The sequence below is a fragment of the Astatotilapia calliptera genome, chromosome 16 (assembly GCF_964374335.1).
Source record: "Astatotilapia calliptera chromosome 16, fAstCal68.1, whole genome shotgun sequence".
Lineage (NCBI taxonomy): Eukaryota > Metazoa > Chordata > Actinopteri > Cichliformes > Cichlidae > Astatotilapia > Astatotilapia calliptera.
This window is the reverse complement of record NC_137437.1, coordinates 23722484-23743391: the sequence shown is the minus strand read 5'-3', so window position 1 is coordinate 23743391 and position 20908 is coordinate 23722484. Positions and strand designations below refer to the sequence as shown.

At 42.5% G+C, this 20908-nt stretch overlaps 1 protein-coding gene and 1 long non-coding RNA gene across 2 annotated transcripts; one reads left to right on the top strand and one right to left on the bottom strand.

The window, feature by feature from the left end:
• Window positions 1–2261: 2261 nt before the first annotated feature.
• On the bottom strand, window positions 2262–18078 carry LOC113008153 (matrix-remodeling-associated protein 5-like). The gene is made up of 11 exons (XM_026145359.2): window positions 17512–18078; window positions 17208–17337; window positions 15685–15926; window positions 15318–15469; window positions 11074–14639; window positions 9743–9884; window positions 8972–9107; window positions 7464–8654; window positions 7166–7373; window positions 6215–6436; window positions 2262–6078 (listed from the first exon to the last, which is right to left on the bottom strand). The coding sequence occupies exons 1-11, from the start codon at window positions 17703–17705 to the stop codon at window positions 3940–3942; spliced, it is 8322 nt and encodes a 2773-aa protein (XP_026001144.2). The 5' UTR covers window positions 17706–18078; the 3' UTR covers window positions 2262–3939.
• A 504-nt stretch (window positions 18079–18582) lies between these two features.
• On the top strand, window positions 18583–20264 carry LOC145420990 (uncharacterized). The gene is made up of 2 exons (XR_013902240.1): window positions 18583–18718; window positions 19818–20264. It is a non-coding gene; the product is annotated as an uncharacterized LOC145420990 (long non-coding RNA).
• Window positions 20265–20908: the final 644 nt, after the last annotated feature.

Sequence of the window (20908 nt, the reverse complement as noted above, 5' to 3'; positions counted from 1 at the left end):
ACGGTGAGAAAAACCCTTCAGAGAAGGAGCCTTTACTCATTAAAAGGAAAAGTTTTTCTTTGTGAGAGTGTTTTCCATTAATCAAACACATGCACACACACACACACAATGAGAAATAGGAACGCAGAAACAGATGACTAGCTGTTGTCTGTCTTTTCACTGTGATTCAAACATGAAAGCTGGGTGGACCATGACATGCGTCTTGTCAGTATGCCAGACTCAGCTGGCATGACGAATTTGTGATGACACCATCCACGTGAATATGTAAAATGTGAGCAGATGTAGCAGCAATGAGTGGTTCTGCATTACAAAGTGTTCTGTGTACGTTTGAATTTCCCAGGTAGTACAGCAGTGGGAGTGTGAGGGGTTCAATATTGATGCCTATAAAGTGTGTTTTAGTTAGTAGTTGATGATTGTTTCATTAACATTGATGGGGCTGAGATATTATCCCTATGATGCTATTAGCATAAATAAAACACGAGAAATTGTCATCATAAATTGCAGTTGCAGTTGATCAGATCAGCCTCGCATCTGAGGAACATGCACAGACAGTTGTAGTAATGATGCTACTGCAGGCATGCTGTTAAATGACAACATTACAGTTCTTCTCGTCAGGATTGCATGCATTTCAATCCAGTCGAGAGCTTTGTAGCCACACTGTAATCTTGTCATTTCAGAGAATAAAGTGCAACTAAAATAGATCCAAAATAGAATGCCTTGGTGATGCTTAATTAGTTAGTTATATGCTTGTATGTTTGCAATTGCACAAAAAGAGATTGGCAGTAAATTATTTGCTAAAAGGGACCACAAACATGGAACCATTAAGTAAAAGTGCCACAGTGGATGGAAATTCTCCAGCATCATAAAGAAGATAATTCAAAACATGTTTCGCAGAAAACAACTGGCTTCTTCAGTACTGGAGCTCAAAACAAAATTCTATTGTTGGTCCTTTTCCCTTTATTTTTCTCTAGACACAGAACTCAAACCAAACTCCCCAAGTTATTGGGTGGTGCGTTGCAATGATTCTAATCAGTGGTGCCTTTGATCAGTGGACTAATTCACATCAATAAGCTTCAGCTTCGCATTGTTTGAAACATTTCTCTTCAATTATTCAGCAGCTCTGATTTTCTCAGGTCTGACTAATAGTATCGACAAGTTTGGGCTGATTGTATTCATTTGGACTAAATGGTCTAATCACAGAGCATTAAGGCCACGGCTAAAAAAAAAAGAAAAGGAAAAGAAAAGAAAAAGAGAGGAAAAAACATTTGGAACTTTTTAAAGGCTAAAAACTCTTTTCAGATAAAGCTGGACTTGATTTAACTCGTAACCACAGCTTAACAATCCTGTGTCATGAAAAATAAGATATATAAAAAAAATTTGCCCTGGGCCAACTGGTGGACTATGTAGGAGTGCTAAAGTAACCAAATGGGGTTGCCTTAGTCTCAAGGGCTAGGGATAGTGCTAGACTGTGTTACATGTCCTGTGCTGTGACTTTACACTTGCTAAATTATATAAATTAAAAATGGCAACATGCAAGTAAAAAAAAAAACAAACCTTTTTCAATCTGTGGTTTGGGAGTGGCATTGATATAAACCTTTGCCTCACAGCACGATGCAAAACAGAAACGCAGAAGAGGTGCACAGCTGAAAAAGGTGAAAATAGTCTAAATACTGTAAGTATGGTGTGAACGCTGTGTTGACAGCCCAGAGAAAAAAAACATGCAGTAATTACTTGGTGCAGCATTTTCGTCAGTTTTGGCATTGGCAGTAGTTCAGAGGTATTTTGCTCGCACTCCTTCGCTTTCCCTTACTCTAGCTGCCTGCCAATAACTTTTTTTTATACTAATGGCCAATATAGTGCACCGTCACACTGCTCGTATATACAGTACATAAGGTCAGGATTAATCAAAAGTATTCATCGCCTATTTACTGGACTCCCAGTGTAAACACCAGGTGTGAGCTCATGCATGGTGGCGTGTGGAGCTGCTCTGCAGGCTGTTGGGAGTTTTATTGCATTTCCCAGAGAGGCGAATATGATGTCATCAACATGTGTCTCATCTACTGTTAAGACCCCATTTCCTCGTCTGACAGCTGAGCCACGGATAAGGAGTTTCTGTTCTCATCATACACTCAAGGAAAAGTTTCCTTCTGCGCTCCCACCCTCCCATGAGGTGTTTTCTTTTTTCCTTCTAACTCCAAAAACTAGCACTCGCTCTTTGTCTGCACCGTGCTGCTTTTCAGAACAAAACTCAACCACTGACATTTCATTTTTTCCCATTTTTATTTATAAAATGAAGGTGTTAAAAGTCTAGGAAGCATTCATCACTGGCAAGTGAGACTTCAAACATATTCATATTTAATAATAATTCTCCCTTTAAGACTGTCTAACAACAGAGTTTGTACAAGGCAAATAATTTAAGGACAATATTTTTAAAAAATGATTAAGTGACTACATATAACTATGACCTCCTGGCTTTGTGCACAGGCGTAAGACAGGTGCTTGTACCGACAGACATCTATACAGTAGTTAATATCACAATAATCCTGAACATTACTCTTCAAAAACTGGCTTTTGTTGAAACATAAATGTTTTGTACCATATGTTCGGCTCCATTAGTGCTGTGAAAATGTAATGGAATCAGAAGGTGAGTACAAAGTCCTGAAGAATCTGCTTTTTCGAGTAGATCATAACACTGAAGCCCTCCATCAACATGCCTGTGAACGCTTTAACGAAAGCAGTTCAGTGCAAATAATGGCGCCAAATACGATTCTTTTTCCTGGTTTGTTACATATAGACCACCGCAACAAATCCAACCTAGTTAGCACATGAAAATACAACATTTTAAAATGACATTTTTAAACCCAAGAAGAACATTTTTTAAAATATACAACAGATGTAACACAATCATATTATGTGACATTACATTTGTACCTATGTGAATGGAAACAGTTGTGAAGGAAAAACTGACATGTTGTGCGATGCTGTGTGGCGTCGCTGGCAGAACGTTATCGGCAGATAAGCGGTTTAACATATAAATTGCAAAAAAGTTGCTGTTTATCACATGTAGCACAGAGATAAAGACGGCTTACATCAGCTGTACTCTCGCTACTGGAAATGCTCCAGTTTCAGACCAACCACTCATAGGAGGGCGACTCACCAGCAGTGAACTAACCTGTGTTATTATCAATGCAAAATGGAGCAAAATGGATGTTACACAGTTTTTGGACTAGAGAGTCAGCTGGTTTAAAGACTTTTTAATGTCTAATCCATTTGCTAACATGCACCTTGGTAAGGTCATGTCTAAAAAGGCCGAGGGCCACAGTGCATAGTGTGAAATTGCTATACTACATTGTGCAGTACATTGTTGTTCAGTGTTAGAGCAGAAATGTAAAGTAATAAAGCTAAATAATGAGCCGGTGTTAAATGGATATAGCGCATTTTGATCTTTCACACGAGGGTTGAAAATGTTTTTACATTTTACAAATAAACACAGAAAGAAAAGATGTTATTGTATTGGTGAACAATTCATTTTGCTCTTATTCCCCCTTTCTTACATTTTAGCACACGGTGGAGAAACAAGACCATTTCTGCAGGAAAAAATGCAGCATTTTTGCCACAATGATGAAATGAGCACTAATTAAAAACAGGATTTACACCAGTGAGACACCAAATGTGTAGACCACCTGCATGAAACATTGTACCTGTTTTTCAACCCCTGATTCCAAACCTCAAATACATAAATGAGACATAAACTGTATATCAGCAATGTGTCCTTTCTGAGAGTTATCAGTATCTCCCACACAGGGGTTTGCAGTTTCTTTGGGCATCAGGGACACAGAGTGTAAGCACTCAAACAGGTTATACACCAGTACAAAGAAGTGAAGTCTCTGTGTTTCTATTACATGACATTGTGTATGCGTGTATTGTCATCTCATCCGGTTATATAACATGCAGGTAGGTTGCCTTGGTGTCCACCCCTATCACATTTTTGGCGGTGCATTTGTAAAATCCTGTATCCATGCTTGTCGGTTTTTGTATCACTAAAGAACCCTGAGGGCTAAGATAGCGGTTCCCATAAATGCGAGGCTGAGCCATGACCTTCAGCTGCATCAGGTCTGGTGTTTCCCAGGTAACTGTCGCCCGGGGTGTTGCTATGGTCAGGCAGGGCAGTTCCACAGCGACACCGGGGCGGGTGTAGGTCACAGGGGAGGGGCCTGTTGTGATGCGCGGAGGGTAGGCGATGACAATAACAGGAACTGTGATCACTGAAACTGAGGAAGAGTCATAACTCGTGGATCTGCAGGTGTAGGTGCCACGGTCGAACACAGAGGCCTGCTGCACTGTTAATGCTCCATCCTCTTGGACTAAGTAACGGCCTGAATCATCACTCTCACCCTGGGACAGCACCTTGCCACTGGGCATGGTCCATGTGAATGAGCTGCGGGTAAAGCCAGGTGTTTGAGAAGCAGGGCAAGGCAGGTGAAGGGTCTCTCCATTAATGATGCTCACAAGAGAGGCTGTTTGGGTGATCACAGTGGGCGCTGAGGCAGTGCCAGTTGAGGATGGGGGGCCAACTGGGTGAGGTGGTGAAGGCAATCTCGCTGCACTTTGCCGAGGCTTTTCAGTAACTGAGATTCTCGGGTAAAGCACAGGTGACGCTGGCTTTGAGCTTAAGGACTGCTCTGATTCCACTAACCCTCTTGAGAGCGGCACCTTTGTTAAACCAACCCTTTCTACCCTGTGTGGAGATCTGACCTCCTCCTGCTGGTCTGACACCTCCAGCTCCACCCGCATTGTTGTCTCTCCTTTCTCACTTCTCACTACACAAACCAAGACACCACCATCACTCCCTCGAACACCCCGCAGCTCTAAGGTACCATTTCGGTGCACAGTAAGACGACTGCCATAGTAGGGAGATGGCAACATGCCATTCCCAGGCAGAAGCCAGAACAGACGCGACTGACGGGAATTTTGGGAAGGGCATGGCAAAAAAATAGTTTGACCTTTAACTGCTTGCTGCTTCACCGCCGTTGCTACACCCAGTACTGTGTTGGGGGAGTTTTTAGCATCAGTATTACTACTTAACTCACCACCATTTCTGCTGTCAGTCCTTCCTAGATTACCGCTCCTATTAAAATCATCCCCTCTGTGTGTGCTTGTCCCAACTGCTTTATTAGACACAGTGCTACTAAAGCCTCCAGCATTTCTCGAATTACCACTTAACCTGCCATTTTCTCCGCTCGTATTAGCGTCATTACTAACCTTTCCTGCAATGACTTCATTGATATTCCGTGCAGGATTTCTCTCAGCACTACCTTCTCTAACTGTGCTGCGACTGTTACCTACACTGTTGCTGTTGTGTATAATACTAGGTCTATTCATATTAATTCCAGTATTATCTGCTTTAGTGCTTACATTCCTAGCACGGTTCACCCCCACGCTGATTACGCTACTGCTCAGTTTTGTTGTAATTCCACTCACAAGTCCGTTAAATCCATTTTGACTATCATTCTTAAGGACAGGATTAGAGCTACTGATTGCCAAATTAACACCACTGCTTGGTACAATGTTTCTTATCCTCTCATTATCGTTGTCATTGCTGCTGCTGTTGTTATGCAGCTTGTCTGTGATTCCAGACAATCCATAGCGGATTATCCCCCCATTGTTAATGTTGTCCCCTGATCTGGTGTCAGTTCCACTATTATTGCTCGAACCTCCACCTTCCACTCGGCCACGCAATCCATAGGTAGGCGTCTCCACCTCAAGCCTGACCACCCTGCTCCTCTCCCCAGCTGAGTTGCTTGCTTGGCACGTATAGTTTCCCGTGTCGATCTTTTGAGCTACGCGCACCTCCAGAGTGCCATTTGAAACCACCACTACTCGTTCAAAATAATAACCAGATCCTAAACTTCGTGGGATAACACGGTTTGCAGGGTTGAACCATGTCACTGTAGGGGTAGGGTTTCCTGTGGCTCGGCACGGAATTCGGGCCGTTGCTCCCTGGCGTACTTTCATGACATGGTAGCTTCTGTCATCAGTAAAAGTTGGAACAGATGTCATCATAACCTTTACTTTGACCTTGAAAGGATGAACAGATGATTTAATTGTTTAGTGTTTTTAGTTGTGTAAAAGCTTCAGTTTGAAAGCACTCATAACTCATGCAGCTCATGACAAAGACTTTTAATTAAAATGATGAAGAAATTACTTGTCTTACCTTCATGGTGTCGTGGCCGCCTTGATTCTCAGCGTAACACGTATACTCTCCTCCTTCTCCAGCGCTTACTGCTGGAACCAGTAACGTCCCATTGCTGAACACTATTAGTCGTTGTTCTCGGCCTCCTCTGTCTTCCCCATGCAACACGCTGTTCACCATGGTTCCATCTGGTAAGGTCCAGTGGACAGCTGGGTCAGGCAGCCCTGATGCCTGGCAGTCCACCTGCAGAGGATCAGTGTTCCAGTGATGCATGATTTAAAAGGTTGTTGACTTTTTGTTTGGGATGAAAGCTGAAGTCGTAAGAAACATTATAAATGATAAATAACAACTACATGCTGCACTCTAAAACACATCTAAGCCACTACAAATTTCACACTCACACTAAAACACAGCTCATAAATCTTTAAATTAAAATAATTATTTTTAAAAATCCCACACTTGCTTTGTTTTTTTTTTTCTTGACATTTTTCACCAAGCCTTTAAATATTGATGTGTGCTTTATTTTCTGCTGAAAAACACTGCTGATGATTCATAGCTGCACATTTATGCGTCGGCAGGTTTTTCTTTCTTTTTTGACCCAAATAATATAAAACATTTTTAGATCCCAACTTAAAACCTGAACTTTAGGACTCAAATGTACCAACCCTGGCACGAAATAACTCTAAAACTCAACAGTAAACTTATATAAGAGAGGGACAGTTCAGATTTAGACATTTCTTGCCAGACATTTTAAACAATACAGCATCAAATGAATGAATGAATTGAATTATTTCACGGGAAATATGCAGTGCAAACACTACAACTTAATAACAACCCAGATTCAAATAAAATTGAGTGAGAAACACAGACTGGAAATAAAATATTAATCGCTTGTGTGCATTTATCAAACAAACTTTGCATCAGAAGCGGCTGAGAATTGCAATTTAATTACATTTCTGTTTTTCTGCTCACCTTCAGTGGTTTCCCGACTGACACCATCTGAGTGAGCAGTTGTTTTGGTTCAATCGTGGCGGGTTTCGCAGCTACAGTAACACGCAGGAGGCGATAATCATCTGCGACCTTGTTCCGTGCAATGCACAGGTAGTCTCCAGCATCCTTCTCCGTTACAGCTTGGACTGACAAGGTACCGTTAGGATGCACCTTCAAACGCCGGTCAAAACTTTCATTCAAACGTAGATAATTAAATTAGATGAAGTACTATTAAAATCAACAACATATGTAGTGATACAAATGTGGACATTCCCAGTACCTTAAGTGCTGGTCCACTAGCTTCCTGCTGGGGGTCCTCCAGATAATGATAGGGGTTGGGTTGCCAGTTACGGAGCAGTGAAGCTGTAAAATCCCCCCTTGTGGGACAGTAGAACTAGATGGTGATGTAGAAATAATACGGGCTTTGCTAAAAGGGGAGAGGAGCAAGGGATTCAAAACAGTAGATGCTCTCCTGTCTGTAGGGGAAGCAACTCTTGTGTTGGTTATACTGGGTGAGACTTTATTCTTATTTATTGACCCCGTGGAGGGTGGGGAAAGGGAAGAAGAATTTGTTTTTTTGACACTGGTAAAGTGTGTGTGGGAGGCAGTGACTGTTTTATTAAATTTAGGTGATGAGTTCGAGGACCGGTAAGGGTTAGATGAGGAGTGAGAAGAGCTTGAGGTGAGCGACGTCTTGGATTTTTCCAAGGGAGATTTAGGGGAGCTAAATGGATTTGAGGGCTGGTTAGAGATACTCAGACCTGTGTCATTAATGAGTGATGAAGAAGGTGGCCTTTCAGTAGCAACAGCTTTTACTCCTTTATGACTTACTTCTCCCTGTCTTCTTTCTCCTTCTGCTCCCCCTTCAATTTTTAACTTCACTGTTCTCTTATCGGTCCCCACAGCATTACTTGCTGTGCACTCATAGCTCCCAGAATCCTTTGGCCCGACTTTTCGAATATGCAGTGTCCCATTGGTCAAGACAAAGAGGTTGCCGTGGAGAAACTGGGATGGGCGAACAAGGGTCCCATCTGGGATTCGCCAGCGGAGAGTTGGTGGAGGGGCACCTCGGGCTGAGCAGTGAGCATAAACTGGCCTCCCCGGAGACAAGAGCAGGTGTTCCTCTCTGGGTTGCTGTATCACCGGAGGTAACGAGGACACGTGTACACGCACAGAGGTGCTGGCAGCACCAGCTGAGTTGGAGGCCACGCAGCGATACACTCCTCGGTCACTGGGTAAAGTTACTGAGATATGAAGAGTTCCATTCGTGTCCACGCTGATTCGACTGGTGGAGGGGCCAGCAGATGTCATGACAGAACGATCTGGCAGAACCCACGAGAGCAGAGGGGCGGGAACACCATCCGCTTGGCACTCCAAGTGCACTTCTCCGCCCTGATGAATGGTGGCTTCTCTGTAACTAGCCAGCTGCATACGAGGGGGGCGAGTCCAAACTTCCAGGGTCGTTAGCAACCTGCCATGAAGAAGACGGGCAAAAAAAACCCCTCAATTTATGAAATATGCAAAGGCAAACACACAATGCATGACTCTATCAGAAATCACATAAGAGGCACCAAATCATACTTTATATATACAGGTTTGCATTACTGCGTATGTCACTGTTTGCTGTTATAACAACAGACTCAACAAGCATAACTGCACCACAATATACATTATGCTGAGTAATTTAATTACACATTACTGTAGGCTGATGTCATTAATATTAAAATACTGTGCCCTGTTGTCATTACACAACCATACTGTATGCATAACATATATCCGTAACCTCACCTATCACGACCCAGCATGCTTTGTGCACTGCAGATGTATGTGCCCCTGTCCTGCAGCTGAATATTCTGGATAACAAGGGTGCCATTTGACAGGACCTCAAAACGCTGAGCTCTGGAGTGGACTGACATCACCGCTCCTGAGTGAAAGACATACAGCAAGAGAGTAAGACAGACAGACGCACACAAAGAGAAGCAACGAGCAAAGAGAGTGAGGAAAAACGTTAAGAGGGTGAGAAAGAGACAGAGAGGAAAGGAGGAACGGGGGCACACCAAATGGCACAGCATGAAGTAAAGTCAGCGATGCAGTGCACAAAATGTTCCATTACTTGCTTGCGATGTCTTTCCCACATGGCAAGCTAGAGAAAAGCCTATTGTGTCCATGCCAGTGTATATGCTGGTTGTTAATGGGTTTTTTTTTTCATCACAGTAAAATGTGTTTGTATTCATTCATAGCACATATTAAAGCTGATGCTTATTTCCTTTAGCATTAGTGACCTCAGAGTGTAAACCTTTAATTACTCTGCTTTAAATGCAAAGTCAATAGATTTTAGACCATACCATACAGACATGCACATATGCAATAAACTGGTGAATGCGAAATAAGCACTGCTGCGTTTTCCAGCAAAATTAAAAGAATAAACATGAAGCCTGTTCCATGATTTGAGTTTATGCAACAGATTTAAAGTGGCGGTAAACTGGATTACACACTGACATAGCTCAGGGTGTTTTGTTTAAGGTATGTTAGAATAAATGCATGCTGCAGTGTGCACACCTGTGGCGACTTTAATCCACGTGATGGTGGGTTTTGGTTCTCCTTTAGCTTCACAAGTCAGCCTGGCAGTGCTCTCTGCTGGGAATGACACTGTCCTGACGTGCGGGTCTGCAATCCTTGGTCTGGATCTCACGACTGGAGCCTACAAGAGCACATTAAATCACAGGATAATGAATTTGACTCCTTTAAAATATTCAAACCTTTAAAGATATCTGGGATTCACTAATGAAACATTTTAAACTTTACAAGTTTAAAATGTTTCATTATGTTGGCCTGAATTAGGTTGGCCATTGAGTTTCATTTTCTTAACTAAATAGCCAGTGACTGGAGGGCTTCCAACAACCTACAGCAAGCAGGCAAATTAAAACACATTTGTGAAGTTATGAATCAGCATGAAAAGTCTGATTCACAGGGGCTAATTAAAAACTGCCAGTTTGTAAAATGTTTCTTATTGCTCTTTTTTTTTTTTTTTTAAATTAAATAGTGATATTGTGGAATAAGATATATAATATAGCTTCACAGTGATCTCAGACTTAGAGTTTTTGTTGGTGGACTGAGATTTTTAATCTACTGAGGCTTGCCAACAAGGCCTGTAAATTAATTAACAATTGATTACTTTAAATCCCATGGGATTAGACTCACATAATGCATAACAACACATAATGCTATTGATTGTGGAACACGTGTTTTTAATTTTGTTTTTTTCTTTAGATCTCTGACAGAGCTCTGGAGAATCCATGAAATTGTAGAATTGTCATAAACATCCTTTAATTTTAATTGCAGGTCATGTGGATAGAGATTAGACTGTTTGGAGATCTAGATTTTGCCCCAAGGGCTTGCAGAGTTGGGTGTAGTGTGTGTGTGTGTGTGTGTGTGTGTGTGTGTGTGTGTGTGTGTGTGTGTGTGTTGTTTTTTTCTGGGTCAGCCAACTCTGGTTTGGAGCATCAGAGGCACTCACTTGGTAAAGAAATGTTAATGTGAGTTGTGTGTATATAAACTGCAAATTACATTTAAAAGTGCACTTAAAGAAATTACCCACTGCATAAATTACTAAATGACTAAAAGCAAGTAAAAATGGGGAAACATTAATTTGCAATTGAATTAACACTAGAAAAGAACAAATGGTGGTCCTAGTTTGGCTGTTATTCTCTTTGTAGTGTGTGTGTGTGTGTGTGTGTGTGTGTGTGTGTGTGTGTGTGTGTGTGTGTGTGTGTGCGCGTGTGTGTGTGTGTGTGTGTGTGTGTGTGTGTATGTGTGTGCTTGCCTTAAAGCCCATTTTGGGTAGCACTACCTATAAAATAGAAATGTTATTTGAATTCATTTGGACTCACCCCAGGAGCCACAGGGAATGAAGGGGACCAGTTAGTCCTGCTGCTGTGTGAATCTGGAATTGAATTAGCGCCGGCGTTTTTCCAGTCAGTGGGGGGCCGACTCTGGTTTGGAGCACCAGAGGCAAGCCTCTCTCTGGGGTCAGCTAGGTCGATGCTTGGCCTCTCCCGGGATGATGTTTTGGTATTTGCTGATGTCATTATTGCAGCGGTACTGGAAAGTGTGCTAGGCGTAGCTGCCCTAGAAGTTGAGTGAATTTTGGCTGAAACTGTAAATGTTGGAGTAGTGGTAGTAGTAGTAGTAGTTTTAGTAGTTTCAGATGTAGTAGAAGCAGTAGCAGTAGATGGAGGGTTAAGAAATCGGGACGTAACAATGAATGAGTTTGAAGAACTACTAGTAGTAGTGCTAGTATCGGTAGTAGTTGAAATCAAAGCATTATTATTAGGGTTTATTGTAGTGGTAAAGAGTTCAACTACAGGAATAGTAGCGGGAGTAGTAGGTGTAAGAATAGGTGTAGCAGAGGTAGAAGCACTTGCAGTATGTCTGGTAGTGCTAGATGTTGGAATAATAGTCCTAGCAAATATGGTGGAACTTGTAGTCCTAGGATTAATTGCAGTTGTTGTGGGAAGCTTGTACTCATTAGTCATAGCAGAAGATGTACTTTTAGAGCTGCTGGCATTTGCATTAGAATAAACCTTTTTAGGGGCAGTTGTAGGATTTGTTATGGTTTTTGCAGTAGCTGCACTGGAAACTGAAACAAGGGAGGAGTGAGTTGCTGGAGAGGAAGACTGATATAGTATGCTCACAAAATTCTTCCCCAGCTTTTCACTGTGTTTGTTTGGGGGTGTGTCAATATGCTTGCCTAAGGCTGTTTGTGTTTCTGTGTGTTTGTGTATACTGTGTGCTAAGGTATGTGTGCCTGGCACATGTGTTTCTGAAATGACAAAATTAGAATGAGTGGGTGCTGGTGTGCTGAAAAGAGTGGACTCTTCACTGTCTGGTATCTCTTCCCTGTCTGGTCTCTTGCCTGAGTGAGTCATTATAGCTGTAGGTGTGTATCTGTTTGTATACGAGGGGGAGGGAGTCTGTGAGGGGGAGGAAGATGATGAAGCAGAGCCAAAAAGATTCAGAGCAACATCGTTTGGAGCAGTCTTAATATGGTCTCTCTGTGTCGACAAAATTCCCGCAGATGTGGCTGTTGAGACCAGTGACAACATATTGATTTGATTTGTAGTGGTGTCAGGTGTCACAGCAGGGGTTATTGGGTTTGTGGGTTCCAGGGGACGTTGGTTTGGGGTCAGAAGTTGCACCCTGGGCCTGTTGATGATTCGTCTCCGCTGTCCAATCTTCCTGTGTGAGTTCCGAGGTCTTTGGGGGCGGGAGTTTGGCACCAAATTAGGGAAGAACCGCTGTCGGGGATTCTGTGGTCTCGTTCTTGATGGATTGGGGTTCACTTCTCGCTCATCTCCTTCAACTGGTTCTGGGACAATTTCATTTGTTCCTGACACTGGATAAGATGTGACCGGTTCTTTCCGTGTCACTGCGTTTGCTGCTGTCTGTGTTTGTGAACCCGGTATCTCTGCCTGCCTGAGTGTGTCTGTCTCATTCTCTATCTGTTTTTCTGTTGACCTCTCTGTACCTTCTTCTGTCTCAGAGTCTGTTTCAGTCTCTGTTTTTATCTCTGTTTTTGTCGGGCTTCCTGTGTTAACAGGTTGAATGGGCTGTAACTCTTCCTCCTGAAGAACTATATCATCAACAGACGACCCTTCAGTTTCTGCTTCCACTCCTGCTGCCTGACCTCTACCTCTATCTGTATCATCATCTTCCTCGTGTTCTATCGTGACTCTGTCTTCAGCTTCTTGGACCGGTGCAGCTGTGGGCTTTTCTGTTGTGATAAGTTGGCCACGATTAGCGAGAGCAGTCCTTTGACGTATCTTAGCCAAAAGGTCAGCCCATTTCTGCGGATCTATCTTTTTTTTGCTCGTGCTAACTCTACGTTTGTTCTCAAAGAGGTTTCTTCTCTGGTCTGTGGATGAAAAAGCTGCACCGCCTCGTCTCCGGGAGCCTTCTCTTACAGGCCCACGTCTTCGTGGGTTTCCAATCGGATAGCGTCTGTTTGGGGGTCCCTGAAACGACACTGGGCGTTTTCTATTTCCAACAGTCGCCTCTTCCACTTCCTCTCCGTCCCCTGATCCTTCATTCATGTCACGTAATAAAGGAGCTCTTATCCTGGTTGACCGGCCAGCAGCAGACTGTGGTCCTCTGGGAAACGAAGTCCTAAGTGCAGGGATATGCTGTGAATTTAATATCAGCTGCACTGACAGAGCATCTCTACCATAGTGGTTGACTGCAGTGCAGCGGTAATGACCACCATCCCTCAGGGAGGGGTTAGGCAGATAGAGACTCCCATTTGTTTCTATGGTGAGTCCACCTGGCACAGCAGTTCCTCGGCGTACCACATTTCCATTTGGCAAAATCCAGCTTAAATAAGGCTCTGGTGAACCAGACATCCTGCAAGGCAAACTGACAGGTTCTCCAACTGTCCCTGTGACAGGAGGCCCCACTTGCTCTCCTAAATGCGGAACAGAGGACTCCTCCACTGCCAGATGCAGAGGAAGAACATCTACGTCCCTTCCAGCCCTGGCAACGCAGTAGTAAATCCCAGCATCTGACAGTTGTACATTTTGTAGCAGTAAAACAAAGCCTGAAGCCCGGAGCCTGCCATCTAGGGTGCTGGAGGGGGAGAGGAGTTCAGATCCATCTGGGAGAATCCACTGTGCTTTGGGGTTGCCAGAAGTGAGAATTGGGCAGGGTAGCTGTACTTTACTGCCTGCTACTGCTGCCAGTGCTGTGGTAGTATGATTAGTTGAAATCAGCACCCAAGGGTGAGAAGCAGCAGAGGATGATGAGAGTTGAGAGGTAGGGTCAAGATGAGCAGAAACTCTTGTTGAGTATATAAGCTGAACCTTATGTCCATTAGACTGCGCTCTGTTTAGCTGAATGCTAATAGCTGGCTGCATTAACCACTGAGGCCTGGCTTTAACAGAAGCTTTGACTCCAGTGTGATAATATCCATCTGTCTCTGCTGCCTGCCTATAGCGGTAGGCCAACGCTGGGGATTTACTCAGCATGATCTCCCTCTCGAGGCGAACTGCAGTCTCGCTGTAGTAAGCCAGAATCCTCCAAAGTTTCTCATAGCTCTGTCTCTCCACGGGGCACTCCAGAGAGAGCGAGAGAGCGAGAGGAAGAGGAGAAGATGAGGACACGGAGAGATCTGGAGGAGGAGCAATATCTTGGGAGTCGGATGATTGAGTGATGTTGCAACTCAGATCAACACTGTACCCTTGCTGGTCAGACAAACCCAGTGAGGCACTGCCTAAGGGCTCTCTGAAGGTCTCACTTGATTTAATTTCACTGGGTTCTGTCCCTAAAGGTGCCTCTTTTCCTGGAGACGGGATCACTGGTGAATTGCACGTTAAAGCAGTCTGTTCAAGCAAGCCCTGCCCTTGAAGTGAATTGGGGGATGTACATAATGGACACTGTGGGCCACCAGGACATTTCATCAAGCCTAATTGAAAGAGGGAAACAGAGAAAATGATATCACAAAAGACAGCCTTACCATATCTAATGTCATAGCAGCTATGCAAATACACAATAGCACGTTTTAGCTCTTTCAACATATAACTGCATATTATAGTCATTTATTAGTCATGGCAGCACATTTTAAGCATTCATTACACTTTATATCTCTTACTAATTAGGTATGGTTACTTAATTTACACATAAATCAGAAATATGCATCACTTCATTACTACACAGGAATCATTAGCCTATATTTCAGTGGACACACATCAGTGCTGTCATCATGGATTAGTCATGGCAAGTTAAGTCTGGCATATCAATGAGACACATTTCACGGCCTAGCTTTCTCTCACATCTCAATAACAGCCACAAAACACACTGGAAGATAATGGGGAGAAACAATGAATAATTTGTGACAAAAAGCAGGTGGAGGGCGGTAGTGGCCAAAGGTTCTCAGATAACAAAACCAGATGCATTAAAATGAATGGTTTTGGCATGCAGCTCTCGGTCTCGGCTTATAAAGTGGAAATATCAACTAAACAATCTTCTGTTTCTCAGCCCGTTCCCAATGTTCCTTCTCACCTTATCTATTTCTTCTTCTGAACACGTTAGAGAGACAAAACAATAAGTGTAAACAAATGATTTTTTCAGGAATGGCAGTCACCTGGGTGAGCCAGAGTCCAAGAAAGAAACCAGTTCATCCTGCAGTCACAGCTCCACGGATTAGCCTGCAGCATAAGAGTTTCCAGCAGAGGTGCTGTTGCTAAAGCGTCTTTGGGCAGGGTGGTTAGACTGTTGTTGGAGAGGTCCAGGTGTCTAAAGAAAGGGAAGAAGAAAAAACTGATATGAAAACAGAGGGAAAGCAGAGTCTGAATCAAAGCAGATGGCTGCTTGGACTGAATTTAAGTTAACAATTACTGTGTTGCCCTCACTCTCAGGACTACCAGCAGAACTAAATCTGGTTATACTTTTAAAACCAGATTTCCCTCGCACTGATTATTACATTGAATGTTTGAAGTGTACAAGCTCACCTGAGTGTGGAAAAGTAATATGTATTCAGTAGGGACAATGTGCATAGAGTGTGAGGGTGCAACTGATGCAGCCTGTTTCCTTGTAGACGAAGCAGCCGGAGGCTAGGCAGCTGGAGCAGGGCCCGGGGGTGGATGTGCTGGAGGAGGTTGTGATCCAAATACAGGCGGAGCAGTGAGGTCAGGCCAGAGAAGGTCAGCGATGAAGAGATCTCTCTCAGCTTGTTATAGCTTAGCTTTAGTATCTGTGGGAATAAAGGAAATGAAATGAGCAGAAGGAATGGAGGATTAGGACAGACATCTAAGGCTGATTTAAAAGGAAAAGAAAAGTCGGTTACTGGACACCACATGCTGGCAACATGAGTCTATAACATGAGAATAAAGAGATGTGTAAAAATCCAAGTAGAAACAACTTATCCTGAGTAATTTTTTTAAAATACAGGCAAAGATTTCAAGAAAATAGTTAAAACATTTACAAAACTACTGCTGACAGCATATCCAGATGAAATATTCATGCTGTGCATCGGGTCAAACTAAAAGGATATCCTAGAACTGGCGGGGTTTCTCATTATCCAAATGTAAAATTTAGCACTTTCCCCAAAAGGAAACTGTAAGAAATCTATTGCTATTCCAGCCATGTGTGAAGATCCCGCCAGAAATTTAAGAAGGCGCACCATGAAAATCAGGTTGTGGAATTTTGTTTCTGTGAGGCTTACGTTAAATCTGCCCTCTGGGGAGGCTACTGAGCTGGAAGAGTTCCAGCTGCTGACGGATCAAGCATGTGAAGACGTCAGCACATGAAAATATGGATCCTATTACCACAGAACGGCAAATATATCAGCATCTGCCTGGGAGATGAAGGGAACAATTGCTAGTTGAGTAATATCACTTCCCCACGGACTGCTAACTCTGCCCTCAGGTTGCTTCTCAAATGTCCAGTGTGTTTCCTGTCACCAAGCAGTGAAACGAATGATGATTGCTAAATTATGCATCACTTATAAAGAAATTAGGAAAAAAATGCTGACGTTTTGAATCTACGAAATGATGACTGTTCGCTTTGATTGATTAATTCTAGATTAGTTTTGCAGATCAGAGCTTTAGCTAATGAATCGGTTTAATATTAATAGTATGACTGCAGGATTTGGGCACATTTATCAGTGTAGCGTCGTTTCTAAATTACACCAAACCTTTTTGACAAATACTATTTATCTTGATAATCATACATTACTGGCGTTATCAGTAACAGAAACCTTCTTTGACAAGCGGTTTTAATGTTAATCTCTCATAGTTAGAGTGTTATTAAGAGTGTTAATTACAAGTATTTCAGATGTTACTGGTCTACTGTATCGTAACTTTTTATCTCCACTGTCACAAAATGTTGTCTCTCCTACCCATTAGGGTGTTGAGGCGACTGTTCGTTGTAATTTGGCGTTTTATATATAAAACTGCCCACTCTCTGTTTAATTAGATTCACTAACCCCAGTGAGAAAGGTCAGAAGTATTGTCTTTCTCCTCTTCCTGTTTACCTGTAGCGATTTCATGTCTCTGAACGCTGCATCTGGAAGATGATGGAGGTCATTGCTGTGAAGCATCAGAAGCTCCACCCTCCTTAACCCAGCCAAAGACCTGTCATGGAGGTTCCTGATGCTGTTAAACCTGCCAGAGAACAAAACACCATCTGTATACTTTAAAAAAAAAATTCCTGTGTTGACTGATTTAAAAAAAAAAGAATAAAAAACACCCAAAAAAGCTTTAGCTCGTTATCACTGATATGTTACATATGTGTGAGCAGCATACTTTGTTCTTTTGGATGTATGTGTGTTTCCATACCCTAAGTTTATGCGTCTGGTGTGTGCAGGCAGACCGGGAGGTATAGCGAGCAGTGAGCGGAAGGTGCAGTGGACTTCATTGGCCTGGTAGCAATTACAGGTCCTGGGGCAGGACTTGCTCGTGGGCACAACAAGTGCCAGCATCAGGAGAGCCAGTAAAGCCGCAAGCACATTCACTCCCCGATTCATTTTCATTTACTAGAGGAGACAGTACACTATCACTGCAAAAGAGGAAAAGGAAGTCAGGAATAATGGAGAGAAGCAAAGAGCACCAAAATTTCTCCAACAACTTCTGTCAAAATAACCTCTTTCCTTTTTTTAAGTAGAGACCACAGTGCTACTCCTCACACTTTTACTTATACTCAAGCCACAGAGCCATGCTGGAACACCGCACCTGTCTTAAAGGTGAGATATTTAAGTATAAGACATACAGACGCGCATGCGTGTGCTTAAGTAGTTAGCGGTGTGGCTGATGCGATATATGAATGAAGGTTTAAGTCAAAGGGCGCATTAGGAGGCTAGAAATACTCCCGCCCTCTCCCTCGCTCGCTCTGTTACTCTCACCCAATCGCAAAATTAACATAAAAACGCCAAACATTTAAATTCAACAGACCAACTATAGAGCTAAACATGAGAAAGCTTTTCGACCTATAGTTAAAATTTAAGTAAATCATGCTGATGAGCAAGAAGCATTGGAGATAAATAGATTCTTTTACCGCGTTTCACAACATACCTTGAAATCCTTCGGTCCGGGGGAGTTAATCATTTAATGGAATTATTCATTTTGACCATCAAACGCTGACTTTAATCCAGCTGCACGGTTCGGAAATTTAAAAGCAAATTTATGCAGTTTATCCGCCCATCAGGTCCGATACTTGGAGTGAATTCCCAAGAAAGTTATCACCTTAGAAGAGAGCCAAGAAAATCCTGAAAAGTAATATCACTTTTTTTCCAACTCCACAAAACTTTTTTTTAAAGTATGTTAACAACATCCAGAGTTCTTCATGCGTCTCTACAAAAGTAGAGCGGCAGGAGCGGCAAGCGGACTATTTGCATAAGCGTCTGGCGCTGTGTGAATGTGTGCGAGCGTGTGTTTGTGTATGGGACAGTGGATGTGTATTTGGAAAGGGGGACTGGACTGAAGTGCACCGAGTGACGCTCGGGGAGAAGGGTCCATCCAAGGAGGGGCTTTCTCTGGAAACCCAGAGGTAACAAGTTACCGCGTTCGGGCTGCTGCTCCTCTCAAATGCGTGTAGCTGTCAGAAAATAACGCCAAAACTCATTTGCAAACTCTTATGTCGGATAAAGGCTCTTATAACTTCTCTAGGAAGTTTAACTTAGGTCATTTTTTCTATATAATTTTAATTTCGAGAGGGCTTCTGGCTTTTACTTATTTCATTTAATCTTACTGTCTGAACAGTTTTTAAATTTAAGCTGCAGAAATGTGGAAATTTGTGAACAGTAAATATTGTCATTTGATCTGACATCAAAAATAAGCTCATTAATAGGATAGAGTCTAAAAAAACAAACTATGAGGTATCCATCTGAGCCTCCTTATTACTATATTATAGTAAATATGATTTTGACCTATTGCCATTAAGATGGCTTCTCCACTCTGCCAGAAGATTATTCTGGTGAAAAAAATAGTAAACTTCTGTATTTAACTAAATTTAATGTAATATTAATCAAAGATATTGGGCAATGAAAAAAGTCTGAGCACACAAAATACCATATTACCCTCACCGAACCATTAAACGCACCCATGATACCAAAAATTACACAGAAGACATGACCTCTGTCTCTTCATTGGCCCTTAGGCTGTCTCTGATGTACACATTTGGGTTAGGATCTACATCTTATTCTAATCCATCTGATGTGTCACAACTTTTTCAAGGACACTGAAGCAGAAGCTGAACTGCAACTTGCTTAATTGGGAGATCCTCTGTTGGTAACATGTGGTTCCATATTTTCAAGTTCCACTAAAAATTTATCTAATTTTCAGGCACCACGTGGCGATTACACCTCCTTCTGTGAGACTTAAATGAAGGGACAGCAAAAATAGACTGATGCTCCTCAGCTGTTGTCCCCTTTAAGTAACCCCACCCCCATTTGTCACAGTAAGTTAGTGACAAGCGAGTACGCCTGGCAGAGGCTCTTTGCATTCCTTTAGGTCATTAAAGCGATATTTCTGAGAGAGAAAAAAATCACCTTATTTACCCTGGACAGAAAAACTGCTTGAGTTTCTAGGTCTCTCAATAAACTTTTCCAGCACAACTGAAAGGTTTTGTTTTTTTTTACTCACCACAGGGGGCAGCAGTACTGAAGTGCAGCAGCAGATGTGCAAATAAGGTCACCACTGAAAAGTTTTGAAGAATTCACATCAGCTGCCTGAATAATGGATTGTTGCTCTAATCCTGAATGACTGTTCATACCTGCTGGCTTGACAGTCGACAAGTGAACATCCGCAGACATCTGAGTGGATGGGATTTGATGCTTTACATTCACCAGCAAAATTCCCTCTGATGTTTTTCAACAGATGATCCAGTCTTCACCACCTTATAACCCTTGTCTCTGCAGGCAGTGTTGGCCTGTGAGAGCTTAGCAGCTCTCACATGCTGCACCGATTCCCTGTAGCTGTAATATGACTGTAAAAAGCATTAGGCCCAGTCCCAGCTCACTTCATTACAATACTTATCACTGTTATTGGAATGTATTGGACCATAATAAATGAATCACTGTCTGTCTAACTGGAAACAAGTAAGGAATGAAGACATAATGTAATATAAAGGCTCCTTGGGGGAAGAGAATGAATGAAGGGAGTCAAGAGAAAAAAAGAGGAGCAAAGAGAATGAGGGTTAAAGGCACTATGCTTTTGGCTTATGGAGAATGACCCACACTATTAAGTAAATGGTTTACATGCTGCATAAACAATTAGCTCCCGTCCCTTAGCTTCTTTTTTTTTATCACCAGTTATAGGCTTGGTTTTTGTGTTTTTTCAGTTTTGTAAAGTGAAACATGGCATCTTTACCTCAAATGTCCAATTTTCTGTATTTAACAAGTGAGGAAATAAAGGATGCTATCAGCGATGCTATTTGTGTGCTATCGGCACACAGAAAATAATATTTACCGCTCTCAGGCCCCTGGTTCTAAGAATAAATAAATATTTTAGTTCGAGAAGCTGGCGGCCAAGAGTTTTGAGGTATTTACTGACAAATTTCTCTGAGCTGAATTGAAAGCTGCAGTAATACACTAGACAAAACCAGGTCATACAAAAAAAAAAGACACCCATCCTGTCAATAACACAGAGTTACCACAAAGTGTGTTTCTCTAGACCTAACAATTTCCCTCAAACCCCCTAGTCCCTGCACCAAGCAATCACATCTGTCCACCAAATGCTT